Here is a 12224-nt window from a genome sequence, read left to right as displayed (position 1 = left end):
GACTCCTTACTCCACCCGCTCCATTCATTGCAATATACGGTATATGGGATACGTATTGGCTTGCAGAGAGAGCTTTTTGACCTGTCTCAGCTGAAGTTGGGTGGGAAATACTCAGTAGGGTGTCTACTAACCAAAAATGTTTTGTTTTGGAGGGGGACTGTGTCGTACATACCTAGCAGCACTTCATTATCTACCCCTTCCATAGCCCCCAATGCACTGTAACAGACTGTACATGGGGTACATATTGGCTAGTAGAGAACTTTTCCACCTGTCTCAGTGTGGTGGGAAATAATCAAATATGGTTAGTTTTGGATGGGGACAGTGTCGTACATATCCAGCAACACCGCTTTAAATGACCCAGCAGTATCCACAGTCCTGAAAACAATACACCAAACAAGAAAATAAACACAAAAGCAACCTTTTAAATCAAAAATAATACATGTAATGAATATTAACCAGGCTAGGACACAGTATAATCACGCTTTCTGAACAGCAATGGAGAAAATGATTTACAAGTCTTATCTATGAAGTTTTGCCGTATCAAGCAGTGTTTCCCAACCCTGGTCCCCCAGTACCCCCAACAGTACACATTTTTACTGTGACCCTGGACAAGCACACTTGATTCAATTTGTCAACTAATCCTCAAGCCTTCAATGAGTTGAATGAGTGTGTTTTTCCAGGCTTACAATGAAAATGTGTATTGTTGGGGGTACTGGGGGACCAGGGTAGGAAACACTGGTATAGAGTAACGGCCTGTTACCTAGTTTAAAAGGGTAATAACATAGACAAGATTATTTTAGAAGCAATATTGTCATGATTATCTTTCAAGGTCAGCAAAGGCATTACATTGGGGCACCAATGAGAACATGAATAGTTAAGTGTCACATCCATGCAGTATCAGATACTGTAATGCCAGGTATTTCTGAAGGGGAAGTAGTCTATCCTTTAATTCTCTTTTATACTGGTTGAGGGGATATGACACCCCTCCCCTTTTACAGGTAGGCCTATCAAATTAGAGATTTATTTTGGAAATTCTACCCAATAATTGAAAGGGAGGTTGGAAGGAGCACAAGGGAAGGAGCACAAGGGAAGGAGCACAAGTTAAAACAACATTTTTTGAATAAAGTATAAAACAGGTGAAAAGTGCATTTCAGACTCATGTGTGCTTGCTTCCATATGCATGTTTTGGCACATGTCAAGGCTGGCCAAGAGCTGATTTAAATCTGTAAAGATGCACTATTACCATCGCCATTAAATTAATCTGGGTTGTTAATATGTATGCCATTTCATCATTGATTACATTTTGTCTGTCTAAATTATCATTTGATTTCACACTGGAAGCAAACCGGGTAAGCAACATAATAGTGTTAAAGTTAAAGTTTCCCATGCACTTTAGCTGAGACAGGTAAAAGCTTTCTCTCTAAAAGCCCATATGTATACCATGTGCAGTCTATTACAGTGCATTGCATTGGGGGCTATGGAAAGGGTAGATAATGAAGTGCTGCTGATATGTATGACACAGTCCCCCTCCAAAACGTAGCATATTTGGTTACTAGAGACCCTACTGAGTATTTCCCACCCCACTTTAGCTGAGACAGGTAGACCATTTTTCTCTCTACAGCCCAATATTCGCAACATACCAGTGTCAATATTGTATTATTTTCATTATTGATCTTAAAAAAAAATTTTAAAACCATATTTCTTCTTTACTTATTGCATTTTCTTGTTGTCACAATAAACGTGGCTATTGATTAAGATTCAATATAATTTGAATGAGTTATCCACATTGCAATGTTTTGAATTGCAGGCTTTTATTTAGAAGGTTTCCTCATTGCCATGTGAAAGTGACGTCACAGTTTGTGCTGCTTGTAGAATACTAGTACCATCCGGCACACTTATCCGGCAGCGCCAAGTGGGGTTCAGTCATGTCGGCACCTGCTATGGGGACCACGAAGACGGCGCACAGTGATGTGGCCCCGAAGAAAAAGAGGGGACCGGGTGCACTGGCTACGGCGTATCTGGTTATATATAACGTGGTTATGACAGCTGGGTATGTACATAATTCTGATACACTTCTTGCTGTAGGCTACTTGACGACAATTGGGTGCAAGGGTGCATGACATGCCAGAGTGAATGGCTTGGGAAGAAGACACGCGCCTGTTACGAGACTCGATCCCAACCTGTTTTTATGGATATGTTGCACAATAATGCCTCGTTCCATTGTGCTGCCTTCAGCTACACTGTAGCAATTCAACTCAGCCACACACTGAACTTCTGTGTTGTTACTTTGTAACCGACTTCGTCGGGAATGTATCAATTGTCAGTGTCTTTGGTTACATTGTTGCCGAGTGCGCGTCTAAAATACTCTGCAATTATGTTGCCTAGAGTTAAAAAATAAATACATTTTTGTATTGCTTCGACTAAAATGTGCTGGCAATATCTCTGATTTTCACTTAGGTTATTATGACACAAAGTTGTTGTGAAGGAAATCCCATAGGGCGGCGCACAATTGATCCAGCGTCGTCCGGGTTTGGCCGGTGTAGGCCGTCATTGTAAATAAGAATTTGTTCTTAACTGACTTGTCTAGTTAAATAAAATGTACTGTAATCCCGTGAATGGTGTATTTCAAGAAACAATTGTCATCCACGGTGTCATTATGTACAGTTATAGCTATTGTTCTACTGCATGTAGTTTCAATCTAATCATAATTGGTTACATTAAATACATATTTGTATTGCTTTGACTAAAATGTACTGGCAATATCTCTGATTTCACTGAGGTTATTATGACACAAAGTTGTTGTGAAAGAAATTGCACAAGTGCAGAATTATGGATGCTCTCCCATCCTGACCAGTTAGGTGACTTTACACAACCTGGTCTCAGATAATTTTGTATTATTGAGTATGTAAATGCAAGACACAGCATTTGGTATGATATGTTACATTTTGTATGGTATGTTATAAATTACAATTCGTATTATATGTTATGAATTTGAAAAATGTACCATATGTTACGGATTTGCAAAATGTATGAGAAGTTACTAATTCTAGCTAGATGGCTAATGTTAGCTAGGCTAGGGGTTAGGGTTAAGTTAGGTTAAAGGGTTAGGGTTAAGTGAAGGGTTAGCTAAGTAGTTGTAAAGTAGCTAAAAAGTAGTTGAAAAGATGCTAAAGTTGACATTCTCGTTATACTCCCACTCATCTACCCCTACCAACCACACTCCTTTCTTTTTTTGCCTTAAGTAACCATTGTCTTATGTAACTATACCAAACTTCATACTAAATGGAGTGTAATGAATTTACTTACAGAGTGATATGAAATGCTCCCCCCCTCTATTTCCTGTCTGGTGAGGTGATATTTGCCCTGTGTCATACTTTCTCTGTCTATTGAATAGCAACTACAGTGGGGTACATCCTGCTATTTCAGGAGCTATGTAGCCTGCTCAGTTTCTATTGCTTTATTTAGGAGATGAGTTTCTATCTGTTCAAAACCTCAGTCACCCATACCAATCATGCCTATTCAAGTATATTATTATGCAGATGCAGATAGAAGTATCTATGTATTGGGCCTCCGTTCTACGTGGTTGGACTGTTTTGCTTTACCCTGTCCTCTAAGAGCAAACTGAGGCTATTCTTTTATATCAGAAACATATTCCCACCCAGGACTCCTTGGACAGTAGTGCCATTTGTTACTGAGTGGACTATCCTGGCTAAATGACCTAAATGAAAATCTTTGTGTTCTTCCAGGTGGCTGGTCATAGCCGTGGGCCTGGTGCGGGCCTACTTGGCCAGAGGCAGCTACCATGGCCTGTACTACTCTATAGAGAAACCACTGAAGTTTTTCCAGACCGGAGCTCTTCTGGAGGTGAGTGGCTATAGGCCAAGGGTGCAATTTTTATGCAGATTCTGTTGCAAAACGTTTTGCAACAGGAAACGTTTACTCTAAACTAAAAATACAGACGAGAGTTTCTATTAGAGAGTTTCTCCCTGTTTCGTTCCATTTGCTTCCGTTTGGTTCTTAAACAGTAAATGGTTTCCGTAATGAATACCCCCGAATCTCTGCTGTATAGGTCAGACCGGGGTCATGTTCATTAGGTACACTAGCAAAATGTTATTCGGTAGTGCCCCCCTTATTTAAAAACATTAACAGACTTACAACAATGTCTTTTTATACTTTGTTGAGGGGAAATATACTTGCTATGATTGTGATATGTTGTTGTCTCACCTAGCAATCTTAAGATGAATGCACTAGTTGCTCTGGATAGAAGCGCCTGCTAAATGACTAATAACAACATGTGTTTTCTCCCCACTGAATACAAGCTTTTATTCAGAGAAGGGTAAATAGAACAGACTCATCGCTTTCTGTGGGTGGTGAGTTGGTTATGTCCCCTACTGTACGAATACAACTTAATGGCAGGAATGTTTAGTCTCACAGTGCTGTTACATTTTTAATTTTTTTATAATAAGTCCTCCATAGTGACTGGCCTTGGCCTTTCCCCTCTTCCACCTCTGTCCTACCCTACTCAGTACGAATACCTAGTAGGGTGTTAGTGTGATCCTCTCCAGCCAGCCATACTGTAACACAGAGATAAGGATTAGGCCTAGTGGAACTCCAGCTCTGTCTACCGGGTAATTGTCCTCTCAGTCATACTAACTCCAATCATTCATAAAAACGTCTTCAAACACGGGCCATTTCCTGTGCTGTGATTAGGTTTAGAGACTAGTGTAGGCTTTTGTCTATTCCTTGACTAGTGGAAATAACTGTATTGGTACACATATCTATTGTGTTCCAACAACCATCTTATTTATATTTTTAACCATGGTTCATTGAAGAACAATTTGAGGAATTTTTACATACAGTATATCGTAGCTCTGTTATAGCAACATTACTATAACAATTCAGCTTGAGTATTTATTTAGGAAATTATATTATTGCATGTTTAGTATGTTCACTGACCATGTGTTGTGTTTATGTATTAAGTTATTTTCCTTCCCCCTCAGGTATTGCACTGTGCAGTAGGTAAGTTAATTCTTCTGCTCCTGTTGAAAGTCCCGTACAGGTTCAAGGGTGACCACATAGTGGTATTTCTTTATGGCTAAACCAGGCATGTGGAGCTATAGGCCTACCACAAAAAGCCATTCCCTCAGCTCAGAATCTATATAGAAGATGGTGGATAAGCGAAGCCTGATAACAGCCTGGCCCTGCTACGTTGTGGTCGTGGCGTTCCCGGTTCACAGTCCACTACTCATTATCTGGGATTTAAAGCTAAACCTGACCTTTCACATACTGCAGCTGTCTGTCCACTCCTGGCCTTGTTCTCTGCTACTCTCTGCTGGCCAAACACTGATGCCACACCATAGCATGTATTCTCATGTACTATAGAGTTATACAGTTGAATGCTACTGTATTTGAATGAGCTAATATTGCTACTGTGCATTAGGTTTTGCTACCTATTTATCATTCTTTGTAGCATACTTTTTTATTTGTAGTCAACTCTTGATTGGCTAATTGAAATCATATAATTTTCTCCATATCACCGTGCTCTAAAACGTGGTAAAACTGATGTGAGGTGATACATCTTCTCTAACCGTTGTGTTGTCTTCTGCTCCAGGGATCGTGCCGTCCTCAGTAGTTTTAACAGGGTTTCAGGTCTTGTCACGAGTCTTCCTCACCTGGGCCGTGACACACAGTGTTCGAGAGGTACGTCTCTTCTCTTTCTCTTATCCCTTATCTCTATGTGCATCAGTGTCAATCAATCAATGGCATTTATTTCTAAAGTCCTTTTTACGTCAGCAGTTGTCTTCGTCCCAAAGAAAGAGCTTTGCGGAGACACTAAGGTCTGTGAGCCTGAAATAGTAAACATGCTTGTGAAACCAACATGGTGAATAACACTGACATGCTTGTGAGCTCTGAAACATTCAAACTTTCTATATGTTTGTGAGCATTTGAATCTATGTTAACTTACCAAGACTGAGTTTAGCTTTTTAACTTGTGCTGACTTGTGTCTCTGTCTCCATGCCTGTCATGAGATGCAAAGTTACCATAGAATGCTGTATGTAGTGGGTGCTACAAACTGCACGATTCTGCCATAACCCCCGTCTATCTCCTGCTAGAGTGCTTCCTGTTTCCCACCCTCATGCTTGTCTGGTGCCTGTGTGGTCCCTACAGGTCCAGAATGAAGACAGTGTCCTGCTCTTTGTGTCAGCCTGGACCATCACAGAGATCATCCGTTACTCCTTCTACACTTTCAGTCTGCTCAACCACCTGCCCTACCTCATCAAATGGGCACGGTAAGGCTCACATAATGAAATAGAACACAGTCATTATAGTGAATATATGATATAATGTTTGAATGCATTATGTATCTCTATGGCATAACCCTGGCGCCGGACAAGAAGGCTGAAGTTTTATGTCTCCAACCAATTATGTTTTTTGTTTGTTTCTTTGCATTGTTTGTAACTTATTTTTTACATGTTACTTTTATTTCTTATTCTTATCTGGGGGTTTTTAAACCGCGTTGTTGGTTAGGGGCTCATAAGAAAGCATTTCAATGTATTCTGCACATGTGACTAATAACATTTGATTTGACTTGGACAGGTGGATGACACTGGCACTCACATTTAATCAAATAGGATGTTATAAATACAGTGTAATGATCTGTGTCGTTTGAATACGTGGGTCCAAAAACACCCCTCTATTTATTCACTAAAAGTAAAAGGCCATCAAGCAACATTCAGGGTTGAAAGCAGTAAAACAAAAGCCATATTTTAAATGGTAGGGAAACTTTGACTTTATCCCTGGAGGCTTTCTTATTCTATATGTGTCCATCGAAGTTAAATATAGAATGATGGAACATGGGAGTGTTTGAAACTGTTATGACACCACCTCCATAATATTTTTTTTCTCAGTCACAACCATGGCAACAAAGTCTTAGCGAGCTCCAGTAGCCTACTGGTGGGGAGGACCTTCTTTTGTTGCCTGGTAGAAAATGTTGATGAATCTTCTCCCAATGTCGGCCAATGTTCTGGTGCTTTGCTCTTTTCACATTCAATTTGCTTTTCAAAGGCAGATTGAGGTATATGACAGGTAGCGTCACATAGGTGAGAAATTCAACTAAGGGTGCCAAGATTAACCTCAGTGATTTAGATCAGGTCTCACTACATTACTATGCAATACTAATGATATAACTACAATGTTACTATTGTAATATACAGCGTTACTACTACAAGCAACTTGTAAAATGTAAAGTGTTATCTTCATGAGCTACCCATTTGGTGTGCTCGTTCCTGTTTACCAGTGATGACTCCTCTCCCTCTTTCCAGTAGCTAAATGGTGACAATAAAGGGTTTCTAAACATTTTTTATAAAATCTCTCCAGGTACACATTCTTCCTAGTGCTGTACCCCATGGGAGTAACTGGTGAACTGCTGACTGTCTATGCAGCCCTGCCCTACGTTCAGAAGACAGGCCTCTACTCTGTCACCCTTCCCAACAAGTACAACTTCTCATTCGACTACCACACCTTCCTCATCCTCACCATGGTCTCCTACATTCCATGTAAGTCTCTCTCCTACCCACCACAATACACCACTGGTGTACAGTACTACTGTAGCTGGGTTGTTCCACGAATAGAGTACATTTAGCCTCCCTTTGGTATTCTGAGTAGAAATTGTTCACCAATATTGCATTTTAAAAGCCTGTTATATTAAATGAAGTGACCACATGGAAAATTCAATAAATCTGATTTTTCTATATGAAAAAAGACTTGCTAAAGTACCTTCGTCATGTTTTTCCGACTTCTAGGACGATTTTTAACCCACTTAACCACAACATTTAAAGTTTTCACCATCATTGTAAAGCCCTAGTTATATTCTTGCTCTGACAGTCATTTCTGAAGATTTTTATTGATTTCATCATGTGATTCATTTACATGTGTCCCTCATTTTAAGGTCAACCCTGTTACGTGAACTGACCATTTTTCTGGTGTTTTATGGTGGAAAACTGAGTGCGTCAAGCATAACATGTCAACCCTGTTACCCATAGATAGGCTAGACATTTTTTAACCTCTACTGGATCGGTGTCCCTAAACCGGGATGGTTGTTGCTCAATATGCGATTAATGTGAGCAGAAAACGTTGTATACAACTTACAACTTTACGGGACGTAGACATGTTTTATATGGGCAGAAAATCATTTAAGCTGTTAATCTAATTGCAGTGTCCAATTTTACAGTAGCTATTACAGAAAAACAATACAATGCTATTGTTTTGAGGATAGTGCACAACAAAACACTTTTACCACTGCAACTGGTTTGATTTAATCTCCTCTGAAGGTAAATAATGTACTTAAATTCACTAATCTTGCTCTGATTTGTCATCCTGAGGGTCCCAGAGATAAAATGTAGCATAGTTTTATTTGATAAAATCCATTTTATATTCAAAAGTAGGAACTAGGGTCTACAGTTTGACCCCACTGCTGTCTCCGGCTCCACACCCACCCTGCTCGGCCATCTAGATGTGTGAAAGGTGGTGTGTTTTCTGTAGGGAAGCTAATGATTCATGTATGAGATTCTTGGGAGTGTAAACGTAGATGTTTTATTACCATAGCATTGTTGTATGTTCTTTATAGTTATGTACTTGAAAATGTATAAATTGACCAATTCGGCACATTTGGGTAAACTCTTGGCAGACTTGATACAAAATATTGTTTAGTAATGTAATTATTCACTGGATCAGTCTGAAACTTTGCACACACACTGCTGCCATCGTGTGGACAAAATCTAAATTACACCTAGGATCCTAACTCTATTCTCTTGCATTTCAAAATAGAAAACGCATGTTTTTTTGTTTGTATTATCTTTTACCAGATCTAATGTGTTATTCTCCTACATTAATTTCACATTTCCACAAACTTCAGTGTTTCCTTTCAAATGGTATCAAGAATTTGCATATCCTTGCTTGCTTGTAATTTTAGGTGAAAATTGAAAAAAAGGGTCTGATCCTTTTAAAAAATATATTAAAAAACATGTGAAGCTTGCATTCAATTGCCCCTCCCGGGTTGCACACAAGCTTCCATTCCTCCTGTCACAAGGGGATTTATGGCTGACTTTTAAGATGAAAACGTCAACCCTGTCAGTCGGTACTGTTACAGTCAAGCCTGTTTCTTTAATGCCGCTTTATTGGCAATTACTATAGTCTTTTTATTTGATTTAACCCCTGAGGTGGGGGAACATGTTTTTTCATGGAGTTGAACATATACTCTTTAAGACAGAATGTTAAAATTAGGTGATTTAAAACCATTTTTGTTTTTACTCAAGTCACAATACCCACATGGCAAACTGTCATAAACATAAAGCTCCCAGCTACTTTCCAATCAAAGCCATATTGACATTATCCCACCTCTGGTTAGCCACTATTGGCTTAAAGTTAAACGTAACACAATATTTGCCAATTCATTTCCATCAATATTGCCTGTGTCTGTTTGGTGCGAGTTTGTCTATCAGTCCGTAAATAGCCAGGTAGTGAAAACCGGCGTCTTGTGGGTAGACGGAAAGACGTTCCCTATAAACTTTCTCCATTATGTGTACACTGCAAAGAAGGCTGACAGAACTATATATATTCATTGTATCAATTTTGGTGGCCATTGTATTGCAAACTCTGCCATGACATTTTCTGATACATTCGTCCTAACAGCAGAAACCTTTCTAGACTGACACATTCGTCCTAACAGCAGAAACCTTTCTAGACTGACACATTCGTCCTAACAGCAGAAACCTTTCTAGACTGACACATTCGTCCTAACAGCAGAAACCTTTCTAGACTGACACATTCGTCCTAACAGCAGAAACCTTTCTAGACTGACACATTCGTCCTAACAGCAGAAACCTTTCTAGACTGACACATTCGTCCTAACAGCAGAAACCTTTCTAGACTGACACATTCGTCCTAACAGCAGAAACCTTTCTAGACTGACACATTCGTCCTAACAGCAGAAACCTTTCTAGACTGACACATTCCTCTCTTGATAGATGCTCAATTAATGGGGAATTACACCCCAAAAAATCTACATTTTGTTATTTTTTTCATCTTCCGTACTTCAAAAATGTGATTAAAGCATTGATGTGGACTCGGAACATACATTTTCATTTTTTCTGTATATGAATAATTGTTATATTGAGAGTTTTAAAAAACTACAATCAAACTGAGAAAATAGAATTCTGGAAAATACAAAGATAATTTGATGGGGCCTGTCATGCTAAATACTGTTTATTAACCATAATATTACCAGGAACAGTATATTGACAGAACACATCTCTTCTATACCAAAGCTCCAGGGAAGAGTTTCAGGGTAGAGGAGAATGATGTGCCTATTTGAAAGCCTTAAAAAAAAGAGTAGCTGGCGACGTTTCATTTTAAAAAAGTACCTTTCATGCTAGAAAAGGTTGTAGACTCCTGCTATAGATCTTATGGGGACCCATTTTAGCATTCATCATTTTATGAAACCGCTCATGAATTCATTGTTTGGAAGAGGAAAAAAGGGTTTTATAATAGCACTGTAAAAATCCCATGTATTCCTGTCAACACACTTAAATTGATAGTTCTGAGTATGACTCTATGGTTCCTTGTTGTTGATCTGACTGTTTTCTTTCCAGTGTTTCCTCAGCTCTACTTCCACATGATGCGTCAGAGGAAGAAAGTCTTGTGCCATGTGGAGGAGTACAAAAAAGAGTAAACAAACACAACGACACACAGGAGGAGCCTGATCACTTCATGACACGGGCAGGAATGGAAAAAGACGAGAACCTTTTAAATTGGCCAAGCATGTTTTTTTAATATATATTTTTTGTTTTTTTATGTCTGCTTGTTGAAATATCATAGAAAGCCATCTCTTTTTCAGATCAAGAAAATAACATGGGGAATGGGGATGATCGATCTAACAATGGTTCTTTGTAATCGCTTGGGTCAGTTTTGGACTGTTGCCTGGTTAATCAGATGCTCAAGTCATTTACAATATTACAAACTGCTTTTTGTTTTCTTTATAAGCCTTATGGTCCCTGGTCAAAAGTTGGACACTATATTGGGAATAAAGTGTAATTTGGGATGCAGAAATGCTTTGTGCTCAAATGAGTAGTTGTTATTTTTGTTAAGATAGAAGGTTCCATATTAGTCTCACTCTCAACTGAGCACTATGCCTGTTAAATGATTTGAGCCATTTATTTTTTATCTGCAGAACTTTTGATCAAGTTCCCTGTTTTGGTGTAATAAAACAATTTTATTTTATTCTGTGTTTACATAGTTTTCTTTTCAAATACTCAAGTACTAACTGAAGTAACTGAGTGCTTATTGTCGTAAGATAGGTTCTTGCTTTTATGTTTAGGATGTTTTTGTTGTTGACATTATTAGTTGAGTATTTGGACCATAGGGTTTCTTTACATTAATATAATAATGTTGATTGTGGGTTGGTTATTGATTTGTAGGGGTAGGCCTCCATGACCTAGAGTGGATAGTACGTTGATAGGTGGACCAGTTGTAAATGTACTTGTGCTTTCTTTTGTATATTTTCAGAGGAAACTCAATTATTTTATTTAAGCTTTAAAACTAAAGGTTGTCTTCGTGTGACGTTGGACCAAGACACTGCTGGACATTGCTTTGAAAACATATTGAAGAGCTAACCACCCACCAGCCATTTCTGACTATTTATTCATTTTTCAAATTAAAGGTCTGTGTTGAACTATGGTAGGGTTCCAGGACATGAACTGATTGACAGGATGCTTGCGTAGACACGGGAGCCAATTGAATTACAGAGCTTGTAGTCATGCATTTTCAATTAGTTAAATCTAACAACAAACAGAGAGAGCTGGGAGTCAGTCAGGAGTTTCTGTGTGTGGTTCAGAGTCTCTCATCTCCCTGGCTTAGAAGTTAACTGAGAAATTATTTTGCATATGAGTACATTGTAAAAAGCTGAAAGGTATTCATTTGGATGTGAACAGTAACTGCACTGCACCAGCATTGACTGCTCAAAGAACCAGATTTTTGTTTCAGCTACTAAATTGTTTTAGAACCATTTTTAAGTCCACAAAATGTAGTTTGTCTTTCACAATTGTTCTACAACAATTTAGTAGCTGAAATTAAAATCTGGTTCTTTGAGCAGTCAATGCTCGTGCAGTGCAGTTACTGTTGACATCCAAATGAATACCTGTTAGCCTAAAAAAAAGTGTCCAGGTTGT

General features: G+C 38.8%; 1 protein-coding gene across 1 annotated transcript; it reads left to right on the top strand.

The window, feature by feature from the left end:
* The first annotated feature begins 1872 nt into the window (after positions 1–1872).
* On the top strand, positions 1873–11277 carry LOC118371679 (very-long-chain (3R)-3-hydroxyacyl-CoA dehydratase 2-like). Its single transcript, XM_035757233.2, has 7 exons — positions 1873–2050; positions 3747–3864; positions 5001–5019; positions 5612–5700; positions 6169–6290; positions 7378–7556; positions 10650–11277. Exons 1-7 carry the CDS (start codon positions 1926–1928, stop codon positions 10727–10729), a joined length of 732 nt encoding a protein of 243 aa, XP_035613126.1. The 5' UTR covers positions 1873–1925; the 3' UTR covers positions 10730–11277.
* Positions 11278–12224: the final 947 nt, after the last annotated feature.

Source organism: Oncorhynchus keta, chromosome 7, assembly GCF_023373465.1.
Source record: "Oncorhynchus keta strain PuntledgeMale-10-30-2019 chromosome 7, Oket_V2, whole genome shotgun sequence".
NCBI classification, from domain to species: domain Eukaryota; kingdom Metazoa; phylum Chordata; class Actinopteri; order Salmoniformes; family Salmonidae; genus Oncorhynchus; species Oncorhynchus keta.
Note: the sequence above shows the minus strand (reverse complement) of the source record. Positions and strands in the feature narration are given on the sequence as shown.